The sequence below is a fragment of the Athene cunicularia genome, assembly GCF_003259725.1.
Source record: "Athene cunicularia isolate RWA chromosome 1 unlocalized genomic scaffold, athCun1 chr1_part1, whole genome shotgun sequence".
Taxonomy (NCBI): domain Eukaryota; kingdom Metazoa; phylum Chordata; class Aves; order Strigiformes; family Strigidae; genus Athene; species Athene cunicularia.
The window spans coordinates 90,558,108-90,577,600 of NW_020799091.1; the positions used below are offsets into that span (position 1 = coordinate 90,558,108).

Genomic DNA, 19,493 nt, shown 5'->3' on the forward strand with positions numbered 1-19,493 from the left:
TTTTTTTTTAACAATTTTGGTGGTAACCGCAGCAGATGTGTTTGATGACTGAAATGGATAGGAAGCTGGAATCGTCTGTTGTTTTTTTGTTGGCAATTAGATCCTTCATGCTAGTCTCAAGGAGGTAGGTTGCTAAGTTTATACACTTGCCACAGTTTCAAGATTCGTCCTTTCCAGTCCTCTGTTCTCAAGAGATCTTTACGAAACCCCTCTTCTTTCTGTGATTAATGAGCAACTGCAGGAGCTCTGGTAAATTCATGGGATCTTTTTCAAATTGCGTCTTTTTTAAAAGCGACCGCTGTATCTGCTGTAGCCTGAATAAAGAGAGGACTTAAGTCAGCATGCCCGTTGAGCTAGCACATTTCACAAATGCTAATCTCATTAAAAAAGAGAGAATTGTACATTGAGCCAAGCAGCTGGCTAAGGGCATTTGCGCCGTAGGCTGTCGTGATGCCAGGCCAGGTTGACAGCTGAGACCTCTTAGGGTAAATAACACATCTGAGCTCTGGTGTGGGCTACAGCAATGCATCTGTGCTGGTGGGGTGCTCCAGTGCAAATTCTTTTCCTCTGAACTGTCTGTCAGGCTCCTGTGTGTCCCAGTCGTCTCCAAGGGCATTGCCCACTAATGTGGCTCTTCCAGTTACTTAACACCCAACAGCTGTCCGAGCGTTCATCTGTCCTCTTCCTTGAGCCTGGAAAAGGAAGAAGAAAATAAATGGTTGGAGACAGAATCCTGTAACCATGAGCAAAAGAGAATGAATTTCTTTTCCATCATGCTTGCTGTTGCATCTGGTTTCACAAGGCACCAACCTAGGGCCACCTAGGCAGCTCTCAGTGGGAGAAGACAACAAAGGTCTTGGTAAAGGTCCGGAGCAGTTGACAGCAGACCCTAAGTCTTTGTCAGTTGTTCTTCCTTATAGCACAGAAGAACAAAAGCTCATTGACATTTTTGGCCCCTTTCTGGGCTTTGAATCAACCCATTTAGTATAAATTGGAGCAGGCTGCACCTATTGCCATGAGTAAAGCAGAAACATGCAATCTGGCCATATCCTTGTTTTCTTTTTACAGGCAAGTTTGAGAGCTGAGGGATGTGCAGAGTTGTCTCAACCCTCCTCTCTTATTTTCTGGGGTGCCCTTTGTACTCTCGCAAGATTTTGGCTCCAGAGTCAGCGTAACTCAAATTCTGTCCCTGTGAATTCTCAGAGCTGAAAATACAGAAGGAACTATTTAAAAAAATTGTTTCTTGGACTTACCTAAATATCAGAAGGAAACCATGCCAGTGCCACAAATGGCTGGTTTGAAGAATTTTATTCTGACGGCTTCCACACATTTTTTGGAGAGGTTGTAAGCTTATTTCTGAAGGAGAAAGCCCTGTGTTGCTTAGCTGCAGTTTGTACAGGTTTTTTCTAGCAGTGGGGATGGAGCTGCAGTATAACACATGGAGGAAAGTCATCCTGTGACAGGGGGGTATGTGGTGAAAACCCTTCTGATATCTGGCCAGGTGGTTATGGATTCTGATGTGAGTGAACAGGGAGAGAAGATGCTTCTTTGAATCCAGTGAGCTGTTCTGAAATATCCAGAAGGACTTAGCTGTGTTTACATTGTTTATAAAAAAAAGAAAATCTGTGTACGCAGAACATTCCTATCATGAGTGATTATTTGTCAGGGTTAAACATGAATTACATTTGTATCAATGGGTGAGATATATGTAGATGAAGGCTTTTAGTATAAGCATTAAATGAGGCTCCACTGACTACATGGGAGCTGCAGGGTGGTAATGAAGAGACATGGTTCATTCAAATTTCATACTGCGCAGCTTGCTCCCTTCCAAATAGGTTTTATTTAATGGTATTTGTTATTTTGATAGCTTCCTCTCCTCCTCCTCACCGCACTTCCCAACTTCTTTCCGTAAATGTATCAACATGGTAAAAAAATTCCATAAACAGAGATAACAAGCTTTTTATGTGCTCATATGTATTGTTATTCATAGTACACATTAAATGCCTAGGGTTACCGCTTTTGGTCCTTAAGGGACGTAGTAATAAAAATTCAACAGCCATTTTTTTCCTAATCAGAATTCTGTACTGAATGCATCTGGTTTGGAACTAGTAGATTAAAAAAAGGCAATAAAAGCACTGCTTGGCTGTTAGCTTTTTTTTTTTTTCTTTCTTTTTTTTTTTTCCTTTTGGGTATCATAAATTGCTTGCTTGCATAGAAATCCAAGATATAACCTGTCTTGTTTTTAAGCGAAGATGAATTTTGGATCAGAATTCAAAGTGAATTTTTCATAGGAAAGTGAAACATTTAAACACACCTCAGTACCTTATACTTATCTAGTTCTTCAGTGATCTTATGTCTTAATATGCTTGCATACTTAATATTTCATTGTAGGCTTTGAAATATATTTTGTTATCAATATAATATATAACAGCCTGACTCTGTGTTTTAAGAGGGAGTTTTAAGGGTACATGTACTGGTTCTAAAAGTTATAGGGCTGCAGAAAATGTGTTTCATCTTCCATGCAAAGCTTGTTGTTGCCCTAAACAGGCACCACGGCAAAGTGATTAACTTCCAATTTTAGGCCCTTTGAGACACCTGGCACTCAAATGAGTGCGCTGTGTGTGCTGTCCTTCTGGAATGGAGCTTTCATGCTGTTAATGCAATCAAAGCGTATAAGCAGAGTTTCCATTCAGATATTTTTCCAAGGAGAATCACTGATCTGAAGAGCATCTTCCGACCAAGATCGATGTTTTGGACACTAAATTTGGTTCTTGGAACTTGGCTTGTCTTTTACTATGTGATAAAATCAGAACTAAGATACCTATTTGCAATACTAGTAGTTTAGTTTTACAAGGTTTTATCACTTGGAAAATGGACATGTGCATCCTGGTACAACCCCTTGGAGGTTAGCAGAGGGCAGGAGAGCCGTGAACCTGAGAGCGCTGAGACAGGTAAGGGTCACTTGGTTGTGAGGCTACAACTGGCACTGTGATTTTAAAACAGCTTGAAATTGCATGTTTCCATATCATTCATCTTCTTTCAGCCAGTTCCTCTGATGGCTGTGGGAATCTGGTGTCACCAGCATGGATGGCTCAAGCGGTCTTAAGATGGCTCCATGAAGGACGAGTGGCTCAGGATCCCTCTGGCACGGGGGGGCATGGGGAGAGCTGGTGTCTGCTTTGGAGAAGCAGTCCCCCATCTCCCTCTTCTCTCAGGCTTCCCTGAAAAGGAGGTTGGTGGTGGGGGGCTAGGAATGGCTGAGGCATCGGGGTGGGCGACTCCCAGTCCTCACGCTGCAGTGGTACAGCGGAGGTGGCATTCGCCCACCGTTTAGGAAGCTCACAAAGCCTTTTTCTGGGAAGTGCATGAAACAAAGAGCAAGCGCAGTGGCCTGCGCTGTAACACAAATTTATGGCTGAACTGCTGACCCATCTTCAAATGCAGCCGTTTGAGCTGTGCATTATAATATGGGATTAAATTTGCCTGTCCTTTTGAGTTACTAGTGGCATTAGTCATCTTCACTATGAATGTCCAGCTGGGTTACTGAAATTACTGCTTTTCGCCTCAGAACTCCTTTCCAGAACTTCTTTCTTCATTGGTTTCTGCATGTGTCTGGTTTTTATAATATCTCTTACTTATCATGCTTATGTTTTTTGTTCTAAATTTTGTTAATATACGTTAGAAGACAGTTTTAAGGGAAATATTTTGAGAAACGTTTTAGCTTTCCCACGTGGCTTAAATTGCTCTATCTTTTGGTGGTTCCATTGACTGCAAAGTCATTATTGCTATATTTTTGCAGAGAGATCTTATTGTCTGTTCTTAAATTACCTGAAATCCAGAAAAATTACACTCTCAAAAATGCACAATATCTCCATCATGATGGATTTGAAGTGCTCCATTGCTTAGGCACAAACCTCATGCAGTTGCCTCCTTAAGTCAGTTGCTGCCCGTTCTGTTCTCATAACGACATACATGAAAGATTAAAGATAACGGTGTTCTCTTGTGAGCATAGCCCAAGGTGAATTCTGTTGGCTAAATAAATAACTAAAAAAAAAAAAAAGAGAAGCTAGATGGTGTTCAAAAACATAGCTCCAGCATCAGTTTTCTAAATTCCCTGTTGGGGTACTTACCCCACATGGCTTACTTTTGTGGAGTTTTTGGTGGGCTTTTTTTTGTTTTTATCACAGCTGTGATATAAAACCTCCTTAATGACAGTCCTAATGGAGGAGACCCATGCTAGCACAGCAGCTCTGGTAAGCTTGAGTAAAGAGAGGGTAAAGCCATGACTTCTACTTGTGTTCCGTTGCAAATGCTGGGCTGTTTCTCGCAGGCGTGCTGGGAGGAGGTGTGGGGCTGTCCCTGACTGCCCTCCCAGTCACCTGTGAGTGAGATGGCATGGGGGGAAAGCTGCCGTGTGGCGTCAGTTGTGCCTTCAGACATCGCGCGGATCTCATGCTGTTCTCCTCCTTGGCAGGGAACTGGGTTTACAAGTGTAGTCAGCTTGTGTATTTTGGAGCAGAGGAGTTGGCAAGTTGGTGTAGTTAGTTTTTGCATTGTTGACGCCCGTTCATGTTCTGAAAATTGTGTGTGTATGGTACAAATTAGCATTGTACACATTGTACACACACACACGTTGTCATTTAAGGGAGTAATTGACTTTGCTGTTGGTTAAATGCTCCTTTTCTTGCTGTTTGTGTAATCATGATTATGTCTTGATGAGAAACCTGCTACAATGGAGCTTGTATCTGGACAGTTCTCTAGTTTGGGGATGGTAACTTTTTCACGTTAACAGGTCAGTTTGGATTGGTGAAGAGGGATAGTGGGTGAACCTGAAGTGTTTCAGTTATTTTTGGGAAGACAGGATGCATTCATTAAACAATGTCAGTGGCAGAAGTCCTTGCTCTTTCACAGGTGATGGTTAGGGGTGTGGTGGAGTACTGCTGTGTGTGTAGTAAACACTTTAGCTGTTTAGCATTCACTCCTGCTCTAAGCAACCCACTGTGTGGCCTAAACAGTGTAAATACAAATTCTAGGGAAGGGTTCTGGGGAGGCTTTGTTAGCACTTTCCTGTTGAAAAGGCAATAGAGTCCATTTTCTGGGATACTGGTTCATACCAGCCTTGCTCATCAAGGAAACTGAGGCAATTATCATAGCTAAACCAAGGGAATTTAAAATGGATCCAAAAATCGGATTTTATCTCTGATTATGTGACTACTTATCAATTCTCTGTGTTGTCAGGGAGGTAAATTAGGTCACCTGGTACTGTTAGCTGTCTCTGCCTCTGGATTTTTATCGTTGTTTCTTTGATTGTTGCAAGCGTCCTACAAATTTATGTGCCAATGAGTTAATAGGTGAGTATCTAGAAAAGCTCTTTGTGCACGTGAGCTTGCAGAAATATCTCCTTCAATCTTTCATGTGCTCTTTAAGTCCAATGATACTTGTTACAGAGACACCAGCTTTACTTTAGTACTGAATCTGTTCTGCATCCACCAAATTTGTGGGTGAAAATCCTGTTGACCTGTGTCTTGAAAACCTATGTGAATCTTTAGAATGAAATACAAGACTCCAGAGGTGAGTACAGAGAGTAAATGACAGTTAGTTTAAGGCCATTTTTATTTGCATAATTTATTTCTTTAGGTTCATGACTTTTAATTAGCATTTAATCATCTCTTGGAGAATAGATCCTTCACATCAGTAGACCAGGCCTCTTTCCATCTTAGCTCTTTCACTGTGGTGGGCAGATGGCTTATATGTTCTGTCTTTATAACGGTTCTGGGTTATGAGAGGGAAGCATTAAAATTTCTCTTGTCCTAAAGGGACTCTGAAGCATGGCACACTCATGTCTTACTGGATTATCGTTATTTCATAGCTGAGCTGGTTCTTTGAGCTCTGGGAGTAGGCCACAGGATTTTTAGGAGCTGTAATAAAAGAATGGAAGTGATGTTGTTAATATTAATTTTGCTGTAATTTCCATGTAGTGCTTTGCAAGATGTTTTCCAGATGTTCTTTTTTCATCTATATGGTTCTGGAGACAGTGCTAAAATCCTTAAAGGAAGCAATCCTCCCCACTTTCCTCTCTGTTTCTTAGTTTCTCCATCTCCCTGAATTGCCATGCTGAGTTCAGATGGTGGCTGGTCACTATGTGATGCCCGCAGTGACACCCTCCTGGAGGGCAGGCTGGATGCACCACAAGGCAAGAGGACTCTGTGGAGCAGCCCAAGCTAGGTAGAGGGCTGAAACTGTGTCTTGGCATCATTTATTTCTGGGAGTTATTTGCTGTGAGCTTTGAGAAAAGGTTGGGTTTGTGTTGGGCTGCATGAGGATTTGGATGGATCAGGTTGAAATGTTCTTTTTTTTTTATATTCAAGCAGTTTTTTTTAAAGACTTTATTTGCTAGGAGAATGTGATGTGAGAATAATGAGGTGATGGACTTCATCTGCAAAAGTCTGTGAATCTTGGGAGCAGACCTGAGGAAAAGGTTGGAGTGTGTATATGGTGCAGCAGAGGAGGAGAAGAGAGAAGAGGGCAAAACCCTGTAAACATCATAGGAAGAGGAGCACTTACATTTCCTTAAAACTGGGAAGTGAAGAAGCCTCTGCTGCATGACCCTTATAACCACTCAGTGCCTTAAAGCCTTTGAATAGAAATGAGCAGCTCAGACCTGCTGATGCCACAGGATTGAAGGTACTAGTGAAGTGAACAAGTTCTTCAGGGTCTTGTTTCTGGCCAGATTAGAGGTACTGCTTCAGAGAATATAGTACATGGGAACAGAAACTTGCACTGAATGCCACCAGCAAAGTCTGTTTACAGCTCACCCCTAGCACATGAGAAATTATTCTTATTGCAAGGACCTAGGTACATTCCCTGCAGCTGAAGTTTCAGCTAGACCATGCTAATGTAATCCTTTGGTAAGTTTTAAAAACATTTATCATTTGGACGGAGTTTCCAATGGGTTGGCCTCCATCTGGCAACAACTTTGAAGTGTTTCGAAAATTCCTTTCAGCATTTTTGGCAACAGAATATGAAAAAGTGCTCATTTTGTATGTTTCTAAAAATAAATGGGAGCTATATCAAAACCTGAAATTTTTCCTGGAGGTAGTCTGCTCGGGGATGGAAACTCTCTGTAATTCAGGAAAACCTAAAAAAAATGAAGTTTTCAAGGAAAGAAGAGTTTCCTGAATATGCTAGGTAACATCAACATTCTTTTTTGCAGCTGGACTTGAAAATTAAGGCCAGTTTATGACATCATAGGTTGTATCATGGCATGTGTTGAATCCATGCAATTAGGCAGAATGAAGGCTTGCCCTTTTGTATATCTGTAGAGTCTGTTGGCATCAAAGTTGTATCTGGGGCTTGGGGCCCAACCAGAGTTGAAAGAGTGCAGCAAAGGTGGGGACCCCAGCGTCAGCAGGCCCCTGCTGTCTGCGAGGATGTACGCCTGGACTGAGATTTTTATCCACGTTAGAAGATAACCTAAAGGCACATGACAGTGTGCAGCTTGCCTGGTGTTGTTCTACTCTGACCTCACCAAAGAAAATGCAGGGGACGTATACTGTTTATGGAAACACGTGCAGATCAATTCCAAAAGCTATTTGAGATTGAAGATTGCTGCAAATTTCCTGTAGTGGAGGGGAGGGGAGGAAGGTCCCATGATTTCTCTTGTGTTCCCTAGCAGTCTTCTCCAAAGCATTTTCATTACAACTTGCTGTTGCAACCACTGCATCAAAAGACAATCAAAACACCAGAAATCTGCCAGGAAAGTTGTGGCTTTTATTCTTGCAAGAATAGGTTAAGATAAAAGAGAGGACACTTTCCAGGTGGGTATTAACAGAAGGAGAAAGATTAAAAGGTGGAAACTCAATCCTTCCGTATGAGGTTCACTTCAATAGTACTTAACATCTAACTGGCTCTAATTAGGCTTGGAATGATAACATAATTAAATGCCTGTCACTTTTGTTTTCCTTTGAAAACAAAGAGGAAACAGAAATACAGATAGGTTACCCTTAGTACCTTGATGCTCTCCCTGATGGCTGCATCTCGTTGCTGGGATCATTTTTACTGCCTGTGCAGCAGCTGCCCTGTGTTGGATGTAGGACTTACTGCTCTGCGGCATGCAGTGACTGCAGACAGACCGTGATTCAATTTATCTGTAAAATAATGTATGATAGGAAACTAGCAACTGATATTGCTGTTTATATATACTTTTTTTTTAATTCCTCTTAGTTTACAGATTGTTAATACTATGTTAGATCTGCTTTGTTGTATAGGTGCGTCTTTGAGTCAGTTGAAGCAGACCTGATTTGCAGTTACTAGATAGTTGAAACCAGCTTGTATATTATCTGTCATCGAGTTTCTCTTTCCAGTATACTTCAGGAAAAACTGCTGAGTTAAATTATGCAGGTCAAATGACCTAGAGGTTTAAATTGATCTCTCTTGTCCCAGAACTACTTACAGACCATCTGTGCATCACCTGCAGACTTTAGGGTTTTTTTGCACACGAGTACAGTTTAAAAACACCTGAAGAAAGAGACAGGACCTCAAGATGTCAGGGAGCTGGCTGTCAGGAGTATTTCAATATTATTTCCTGGAACATACAAGCCAAGCCCCAGTGTATTCCTTGCTTCCTGTTCTCATAAAGCAGGGGCTGATGCAAAGGGATTGGATCAGGATTTACTAATGGAAGGTCACACCTTTCAAAAAGAATAAAAATGTAGTTCATGGTGACAACATTACAGGTTTATTTTTGTCATGGCAGGTAAGACTTGGGATGCATACAGCCTTTCTAGGAGGCAGCAAGACCTTGCTGTATTTACTGAGTATGCACAGGTTCTTTGTGCAAACTCTTGCTGGCAGGATGGGGCAACTCTTGCCTTTGCCCATGGCCTTGTAAGCAAATACTTTCCTATGGAAAAATACTCCTGTTTAAATCTTTCTCCTTTGATCTCCCTCCTTCGAAGTGATGCTTTTGCTGAGCATCCTCCCAGCGTGGAATAGGCAACTTGGTGCCTTCTGTCCCCCAGTGTGGTGCTGAGCTCACCCACCCTTAGCCATGCTTACCAGCATGCTCACCAGAGCAGCATGCAAGACAGGACCATTGGTCTTTGCCCCACTGAGGTGGTCCCTCCTGCAAATGGGGGTCAACCAGCAGCTGCCCATCTGGGCGAGAACACTGCTGGGGTCTGCCCTGGATGTGGGGTGGGCTGTCCCGCTGTGCTTGCCTACCTGTGAAATTACAAGCTGCAGGAGATGTGCTGGACCAACCAGTGTGGTAATAAATGAATATTTCATCCAGCAATTGCAATATTTTCAACTGAAACAAGCAACAAAAATAAACCTCCCACTTCCAGGAGTTCTGTGTTTTGTAAGCAACAGCTAGTTGCTTTCTGACGTGAAAGATGGTTGTACTTAAAATAGGTACATCTGTGGGAGAGAGAATTTTCAACTAGTGAAATTGTTCAAAATTATATGGAAAAGTTGCCTCAGATTCAGTGAGCTGGCCTGATAAGCATGTACTACTTATGCAGAGAAACAGGTGCTCTTTAACACAAAACAAACCCGGTCCCTGTCCTATGGAAACCCGAGCATGCTGCACCATAGCTATTTTTTAACAGAAGTATCAGATTTAAAGTGTTCCCTCACCCCTCGTTTACTAACCTCAGATTACCAGGGGACTGAACAGGATTAACCCCTGTACCCTGAAGTATATCCAGTATAAAAGCAAGGATCCAGTATAAAAGCAAGGAGATGGGCTGTTTCCTAGATTGCACTAGATTCCTAGTGCAATCCCCAAATATAACTGAGCCACGACCACTTAATTGATTTATTCTTTTAATTTAATGAAGTGCTTGGCTTTGCAGTTTCATGCCAGGTGTTAGACCAGAAAGACTTCCTATTTTTTCCAGCACCAGTGAATATGTAAAATATGTAAAATGGCAGACCTCTAAGTCTGAAGGATATCAAGAAGAATTTCATGCTAAGTCTTTGCTCCTAGGCAATCAATCAAGCAATTAATGATATAAAAATAAGAGCCAACTCATCAGTGAGAAACAGACACTTAACCAGTTTTTCTTATAGTACCATTCAGCAGCCAATCAGTTGTGGACCCAAGCCCAAGTCTGTGTGGCAGTAACATTTGCCTTCTGAAAGCATAATTGCTCTATATCATATGTTAGTGCAATACTGGTAAGAAAAAGGGTATGATATAAAAAGACATTTTAAGAAGAATTAAATCAGCTGAGGCTGATGAGTACATGTGGGTGGACTGTGCTTTGTCCATATGAAATATATCTTGCAAAGTCATCTTGCTTTGCTTAAAATCAGTGGGAACCATATATGACCAGACTGTCTTATGCATCTATCTGATTGTTTTTAAAACACTCATGCTTAATATTCAGGTTTGGTGAAACAGAAGGTTGTTCTGGCTTGGATCCCACAGAATTCACATAGAGTTGGGATTGGGAGGGTTTATCCCTCATTTTTGTGCTGGATAAACCTTTCTTCCTTCCTCTGTCAAGACAGAAGACTTATTAAGTTCTGCCTTCTGTCTCTAGACTTGCTTTGGTTGATCTTTGATTTTGCAGCAGAATGTCATTTCTCAAGAAGATGTGCTTTCCTCCAGTGTGGTGGTTCACTGAAGTTAGATGGACCCCAAAAGAGGTAGAATTGCATTTAAAATCTTGCAACTTCTATAAAAACAAAGCCTAAACTAAAGAAAGTGAAAGCAAAAGGCTCTATTTGTAGATATGTTGATGAGACAGTGTACTGTGAGATCACACGTGAGTCAGCTGGTGGACGAATAAATGCTGAGTGTTATGGCCAGCATCAGAGGGCATGGCAGAGTTCACGTTGTTTGAAGTAAATTCAGAAAAAAATGGAGCCTAGCAGCTCCCTGTATGTTGATAAGGTGGTGTTTTTTACATTGACAGTTGTGTATTATGTTTTCTCCGTTCTTCAAATACTGTTGTTCCTAAGAAACATTATGTATTTACATATGGGAAAACTAAATCTTCAGATTTATTTACCAGTGGTAGTCCTTAAAAAATAATAGTTGGCATGCCCATTTTATAGACTTAGACACTGATGCAAGTCAAGCAGTATGTCTGAGGAACAGTTTGGTCAAATTTGGCACAGCTGTGAATCAGTTATTTTAAGTCCATGACTGTAATAATGATTACTTTTTAGCACTCACTTTGACATCTTACTTAAACTGCAGGAATAGCAAGCTGAAATAAAAATTGCATTTTCCCTGTGTTAAGGTAGCTTGTAGAGTATGGAATTATTTCTGAGAAGTCTCATGAATACTGCTTGTGGAAAGCGATTATTGGATGGAGCAGCTGGCTGTATCTGAACTATGAAATTGGTAGACTGTGATGCTTTATTATGAAGTTGCACACACACTGGACTGCAAAAAGCGTTTCAGGTTGCCCAGTGTCGTGGGAGAGGGAGCAGAGATGCTGGTGTATGACATCAGGCCACCCAGGTGAGTGGGCTTCCATAGCCGCGAATGACCCAGGCAACTTTCCTTACTTCATAGATCAGGCAAGCCCTTTTGTGAGAAAAAAATAATTTCCACTCATGCAGGGCATAGGGGGGATAATTTTCCTTCAAGGAAATAAGTGCACATTTCCGCAGATTGATATCTACCCCTGTTTTGAAAGATCATCTGTCTGGAGAGCAAGCATGCTGACATGCTTATTCCAAAGGAAGAAGACTCAGTGGGCCTACTTAAGAATGTCCTCATCCTCTTCATGCTAAGTGTCAGTGATCTGTTATCTCCATCGTGTGTTATCTCCATGGTGTGTACCAAGTGTGGCAAACAGGATCACGTTTAAATGTTGACCTCCAGTACAAACTAGTTTGCTTACTTTTACCCTGCTGTGGCCATGAATATACGGAGAAAGATTTTGCTAACGTGGAGCTCTGGTTAAAGACCAGTATGCAGAATTTTGTGATTTGTGAATTCTGCCAGATTTTCTGAGTGAAATTGTCAAGTGGTCCTAATAATTGGACTGACTCAACTGAAGAAGGACTTCCCTCTAATTTACTCATGCAGTGGATGAAATGACAGCTGTGAAGACTTATTAGCAGTTTTCTTTGCTAAATTTTAATTGGACAGCTACAGAGTACAGTCCACATGGGGATGGAAGCTCCGAGGAGTCTGCTTGAGTGCAGGAGAAGTGCACTAGCACCCACGAGGGATGAGCCTGAGTTGTGTTGGTAAGAGTGGGCTTCCCAAGCTGCCATTTAAGGCATGTTGTGAGGATAAGCGTTTCAGGTAACTTACTGCTCAGAAGAAACATTTAGTTTGGCGATTTCTTCAAGAAGGGAATTTGTTCATGCTGAGAGTCTCTTTTGTAGCCTGTACTGTAGGTCTGTGCTTTCTCCCACACCCCAGTGAGGCCCTTCTGGAAGAAGTTAATGCTGGTTGCCCTTGGTTTTCTGTCAGAGTTAAATTAAGTTTTTTCACTAGATGTGGATTAAGATGTATTTTGTTGTTTGGTGGATGTAGGTGGGGACAGCTCATGAAAAGAAATGACCATTCCTCCTAGTGTGCATCTTGAATCTCAGTGGGTTTGGGTGAATGGCAGGCTGGTTTTCTTCTGATGGTCCCTGTGCATTTTTATCTTAATGTCTTTTGTAATGGCCATTGCTCAGCTGGTCAGGCTGAGAGCAGAGCAGAGTAGTTCAGAGCAGTCACTGCCTTGGTCTTATCCTCTTGAATGGCCTGGTGAACGAGAGGGGAAAGGTCTCAGCGGGGACTCAGCAAAAGGTCATTAATTTCTCTGGCATTCCTGGACCTTGCTACCTAAAAAAAGAGAATTTTCAGGTAACCTACAGCATGATTTTTGTTTTCCACTTCTTCTCCGTAAGTGGTATCGTGTACAGACAGAGACAGGCCTGTGGCTTAGTTCATGATTTGGTATCTTTTATCCCCTTATTTGGTGCAGTTTAAATTACAGTTTTCAGATGGCAAATTATGAGTTGCTTAGGAAAGACTTCTTAATGCCGTTTTTGTTGGCAGTTTATTTCATCCTTTTCATGTAAGTAGTATCAGTCTAGTATCTAGTGGAGCTGCCTGCTAAGCAGTAACAGATGGCCCATGTTAGCTAGGACAGGAAAGATCATAGGGGTAGGAGCCAGTGTTACGTGCATATGTGTTTTGGATTGCATCATAAATGTTTCCCGGGAGGGAGCACAGCTGGCACTGGAATTGAGGAAATCTGATTTTGGGTATTCTTTATTCCAAGTCTTGGCATACCTGAAAATTAACGTATGTGGTTCGTGTTGGGCTATATCAATAATATAGAAATTATACCTCTTCTTGGATAAAATCGCTGTGCTTGCTGGTTTTCTCCTTTTTTGGGGGCTTATCCTATAATCAAAAGTACTGTGTGAGAAAGTATACGGAAGAGAGCATCCAGTTCCATTATGTAATTTTGCTTCCATGTATGTTCTACCACAGGATGGCCTTAAAATGTAGTAACAAATGCAAAACTGAAGGAGGAAAAGCAGAATTAGTTGTAGACATTTCAGGCCAGTTTTTCCACCACTAGCTTTACTCCTGCACTAAAATGCTTAGGTACTATGATGGGCGAAAGACCGATGAGGAGAGGGGGATGTGTGTCAGAAAGTGGCTGCCTTGCAGAGCTCCTATTCTGGGACTGTCTCTTAACACTGGGCTGGCAGCATCCTCCACACTGCGGCTTGGTTTTCATCTGTAGCAGTAGGCACATCTCTTAAGGGGTCAGGGAAAAAGTGTGCATGAAGAGACCTGTGATCTTAAACATAGCCTGTGGAGGTAAATCTTTGTTTCTGCTAAGGTGGCTAAGGCTTAGCCACAACCACTGAAATTACAGCTTGCTTTGTATACTGTATTATGTTGGATGTTTCTCAAGGCACCATCAGGCAAAGGCCAAGAGATCCTAGATGTGGTCATATGATTATGACTTGGTAGATCAGGCCTTTCAGAGGGCTTTCACCGTATATATTGGTATCTGTTTCTTCTTGACACTAAGAAACCATGTATCTAGGAGGCATGAAACTGTCCCTTTTCACATGAATAAAAATGGGAGAAACTTCTTACTGAAAAATTCCCCATCAGACATGGGAAAATTTTCACTTTGTGGGTTTGGGGTTTTTTTGTGGTTGTTTTTGTCCTAGGAGCTTCCCATGCCAATCCAGTTTAGAAGGTAACATTTAATTCATTTCTTCCCCTGCCACAGTTCTGAACTTAAATTCTTCTCCTTGCCCCCAGATGGACAGAGTCTAATCAGTCCTTGCTTCATGTAAGGTAACTAGAGCTTATGCCAACCATGGGATGATGTAATATTCTGACTTCTTTTCTCAACGATAGGATAATAACTGGTAGTAGATAAAACACATTACAAGTGCCCAGAGAAAGACGTGGAAGATGACCTAATTCTGTCAGGGTGAGACCTTATCTTTGGGCAGCTCAGGAAGGGGAATACACTTCTCAGCCTGGCCTGGAAGCATTTGTCTCACAACTTAGCTTATGAAAGTTGCACTTTCCTAAGTGCTGCATCACTGCAATGACAAGAGTTCCTGCTGTCTTGACATGTGTCTTTTGAGCATAAGCAGAAAAGGTTGCCAATGTATTAGGAAAAGATCCATGATGAATTACCCTGGGAGAGAAGAGGAAACCAAGTAAGGTAGTGAGAAACTCCTCCTCTGCCCCTGCCCCATGTACACACACTTGTTGAGTCTGCATGGGCTCACTTAGAAGCTTTTATAGTCATTCGAGAAATAGAGAGATACAAGTGGTACATCTGGAGCCTCTTGCCAAAGTAACACAGGACTTCTTATTTTGGAAACTGCCTTTGCTTCATTTAAAGCATCTTTTGCCTCATTTGGTGTTAAAGTAATCTCAAAGGTAATTAAAGCCTTCTTTGTGCTGTTCTGTGTTTGTGAACTTGTTTTCTTCCATAGAAGGTCATTTGCCTTGAAGCAGTCATTTCAGCTTGTAGAAATGAATAGCTCTCAGGACTCCAGTGACCATAGTGCCTTCTGCTGAGTTTCCAAGGAAGGGCTGAGATATTTCAGAAATTTCTCTTCCAGGTGGTCACAGAATTCCACCATAAAGATCTCTGGTTCTGTCAGATTTCTTCTCAGCCTGCCTGCTTGTGCTAGCAAGACTCTTCTGCATATGTTCAGCACTGGAAAGTCAGAGTGGTTCTGTTCATGGTGGACTAAAAGCCCTTCTTTAGTATGATGTGAGTCCCCTGGGCAATGCTGTCACAAAACCAACCATGTTTAACAGACTTTTCCTTATCCTTTCACTTTCACCTCATTGGCCTGAAGCTGGAAGGTCATTTCAATGCTCATTCTGTATAAAGAAAAGTAGCCTCTGTCATCTGCTTTAGGAGCATTTCCATCTTGGGCATATGCAAGCCAACCACATGGTCTTTGTGTGATACATCTGCAAAATCCTATTTCTGGGTACAGCCTTCTGAGAGTAATACTGTGCTAGGCTCTTAGTTTGGCAGAAACCAGCTTAAATATAAAGAAGGTCCAAACTTGAAAGGAATCAGGACTGCAAAGCCATTCTTTGCAAAAGCAGTGGAGCTATGTCTCAGCTAGACCTGTCTTCCTAGCACGGTGTAGTACTGCTTGGAGGTACCTGGGTCATGGAAGGAATGTGGTCATGAATAAAGGTAGACTCTTCCCTGCTTCTCAAGAGCTCACTGGCTGCAGACCAGGGATACACAGATTTGACTTCATTGGTTTTGGTCATAGAGCTGCTCCACAGTGCTATGTTGTGCACTGTAGATGTGTCCTAGATGTCCCTAATCTTAACTCTCCACAATGTTTGAACTTCTGGGTTTTGTGAAGACACCTCATAGACAGATGGGAGTGCTTTTGCTGTGCAGTGAAGTGGTATTCAGCTGTTCGGGGAGATGGATTATTCATATATATATATATATATATGTAATTTTTTTTTCTCACCAGAAGCAAATTGTTCTATAATTTATCTAATAAATCAGAGGATCTTAAAAAATTTTGTGGGTGAGTTGGCGGGTTTTTTTTCAGTTTATTCAGAATTCCTCAACACAGTATAGATAAATTGCTACAGAGTTCTTACCAGGAATTTATTTTCCCTTATGAATTGACCAGGTTAAGAACTCAGACAAGTTTGCATCTCTTATGGGAGCTAAAACTGCTGCAGAATATTTTCAGAAGAGTGAACTTAAATAGTCACCCCAGTCCCATGCTCTGCTTTTTCACCAATGGTCTCGTTTGCAGAGACAGGACTAGAAAACATTGTTGGTCTTTCAGGGGAAGAAAAGATGAGTTTGTCTCTACTTATTCCAGGAGCCCCGGCATACATGGCTGTGCAGAATGGTTGAATGCATTTATGCTTAATGGAGGTGAGAGCTGAGTCTTTTCTGGCTCTCCCATTCTCTGTTAGCTCTGTGATGGAGTGTCATGGCATACCTTGTGGAAAACAGCAAAGGAAGGAGCACCTGCTTTTCTACCTAAGCTGCTGAAGTGATCAACATATTTAATGCCAACTCTCCCTTGCACTTCTCTCCTTAAGCTCTGCTCTTGAGAAATAGCTCATTAATTTGTTATCAGCCTGGTGAGGAAGGAGGGGGTGGAAAGCCATTAACAAATTAATTTGGTCCAGGTCAAGTCTCCCCATAGCAGTCAGGAGCCTGCTCTTTTCCTCCTTGTTCCAGCAGGGAGATCAGGAGCTGGATGGTGAGGAAGATGCTTCCCTGTTGTGCCATACAGTAGTTTCACTGCTGCTCATACACTGGCTGCTATACCTCTTCTTGATGGACATGAGAAGTTACCTAAGAAATGATTCTAAGGGCTGCATAGCTTACACAGATTCCAAATTTAGTGACGACCTTCCTCCCAAAACTTCACACCAGAGTTTAGTACCTTTCTTTCCTTTTCAAAGATCCATGTGTATATCACAAGTTGACAGACAAAAAGATCTTTATAATAAAACTTTGACCTCATAAATCAGCTTAGATAGATAGAAATTGACGTGTTCCTTTTGTGTGGGCTTGGCAAGCACTGCTAGAGGAAAAGACAGTTAATTACCTGCTTAGGAAGGAGAATATTGGTGTTGTAACACCATCCATTGCTGGTCTTTTCTCTAGCTCACTGGTGAGGTGTGTTACAATGAACCATGAACTTTTTACCTGACTTTGAAACTGGTAAGAAAACCACAGGATGACTGTAACATGTAAAGGTTTGCAGTTGGTTCCTGTTGTAGGAAGACATTGAGGATTTTCACATTATTACTGCATATTTCAAACTAGGCAGAGGAAATGAGGGTGCCTGTAAAGACAGAAGATTTTACTATGCTTTGTATTATAGAAAACAATATGTGAAAGATGAGTCATCTAGAAGATGGGAAGAATTTAGGTAACTTGATTTCTGATGACATAGATATTTGAAAGAAGATAAACTCTAGCATGGGTTGTTTTGCAACTTTGTTTATGAAGTGCTAGTTGACTCACAAGTACCATACTACTGAAGTTTTAGATGTCTTTGCTCCTGGCATACCTACCAGTGTTTCTGCAGCACATCTGGGTTGCATGTTCAAGCCTTCTGGCTTCAGGAATAGAAAGACAAATGGTTAACAGTTGGTGAAGTGCCTAATGATAAAATGGTATTCATATGTATATCTAACCTAAATAATAATAACAGCAATAATACTGAAGCGTTTGGAAGTGATACTGAAGTTCAAAATTCACTCTGCTGCTAATGCCTCTAGGCTATGTTCTGGTAGAATAAAGCAACAAAGCATTTATCCCATTCTTGGTACATCTCTCTGGCTAACCAGCAGGTTCCCTCTGTCCCATCGGTGGTCCCTTCCCAGACGGCCCATGAAGCTTGCCCGATGTGGTCAAGAAGCAAGTTGACATCGGCCTGTCAGCCTTGTGCAGTGGGGTGACACACATCCCTGGTGTCAGTGGGGCATGAGGGATGGACCTGCAGCATTTGTCTTTTGATATAAGGGTAGCCACAAAAGTTCATCAGACTGCTCCTTCATGGTGGCAGCTTGCCTTGAGTCTTTCTGATGCCTCCTCTAGCAGGTACTATTTGCCCTTTACTTCCACATAGATACATTTAAGCAGTCTTCCCACATCCCTCAAATGTTTCACCTTGATGTCTACCTGTTCTCTTCAGTTTCCTTTCAGACAGGCTCCCATTCTTTGGGATCCTTCTTTTGGAGAAGGGTAGTAGATTTATTTGGCTGTTGTGATGACCACTGCTATGTCAGGTCATCACATTGCTAAGGCAGTGCTATTTCCCCACCAATATGGTCCAGTCTCTTTCCTAGGCAATAAATAGCTTGTTTTTAAAGAATCCCTACTGCTACCTCCCTTTCACCAAGCAGCTAGTGTGTTGGCATTCTCATTTAAAACCAAACACTCCAGTCCCCCCACCTTAGTCTGTATCACGTGTTTCAGACTTCCACCATCTTATGTACGAGTATATACATGTGTTCTGGTTCCAAACTTTCCCAAGTAATTTTTAAATGTGACAGTTTATTCAGACTTCTCTTTGTTTTTCCCCCTCTGCATTCTGCCAGCTCCTGTCCTGTACCCAGCTTGAAACTGCAGAGATTTTATGATCTGGTCCACAGGGAATGCAACAGCCTAAACACTGTGTGCTTTTGTACTTCCCCATTGCCTTTAATTTAAAAACTTCTGGTGAAATCATCTCTCTTTCTTTTTGTTATTTTCCCCCCCCACCCAGTTTAAAGGTTTCACATGTTTTTAGTTTGGTTAAGATGAACCTGCTTTCCTCTCTGCAGGCTCCCTCTGTCTGGAATTCTACCCAGCTCATCAGGAGTCCAAATGCTGCTAGGGCTTTTAGGCTATAGTACAGTTTTTGGATCCAAGCACTCACTGCAGGCTGTTTTCCCTGTGATTTTACCCTTTTACAGCATTTTTTGTGCGTTATATGTTGGAGGGGGATCTCCCTTTTGGGTGCTGCTAACATGGGGAAGGGCAGCTGCACTGCAGTGGCAGTGGATCTGGCTGCCGGGCAAGGGGGGTTTGTGCCAGTGCTGAATAGCACGACCATGCTAAATCCATCCTGTGCCAGCTGTATCTTGGGTTTGTAATGCTTTCCCAAAGGCCACAGTTATTTACTGGGTACAATCAGTACAGCCGCCTGCCCTGCCCTCCTCATCACCTGTGCCCTGGACAGCCTTGCTCATCCTCTCACTCAATTCCCCGCTCTGCCCTTGAGATGCTTTGTTTTTTTTGGTGTTTTTTTTTTTTTTTTTTTTTTTTTTTTTTTTTGTTTTGTTTTTTCCCCCTACATTCAACAGCATGGTCTCTCTGTGAACAGACGAACCGTCACCTGCTGTGTGGATATCGGCAGCACCACCCAGGTATTCCCCAGAGGTGGCGTTGCGGCCAGGCTGCCTGCAGTGTTAGTGGTGACAAAATTTTTCCTCTCATGCCCAGGCAAGGCAAAGCTCGTTTTGAAAACAAACAAGTCGA

General features: G+C 42.0%; 1 protein-coding gene across 1 annotated transcript in view; it reads left to right on the top strand.

Annotated features, from left to right (window-relative positions):
• Positions 1 to 5,535: 5,535 nt before the first annotated feature.
• The window catches only part of TSPAN7 (tetraspanin 7), a 96,384-nt gene continuing 82,426 nt past the window's right edge, over positions 5,536 to 19,493 (top strand). The window contains exon 1 of the mRNA XM_026842032.1: positions 5,536 to 5,571. Coding sequence (XP_026697833.1) covers positions 5,551 to 5,571 — 21 coding nt within the window. The 5' untranslated portion in view covers positions 5,536 to 5,550. The remainder of the gene's footprint in view (positions 5,572 to 19,493) is intronic.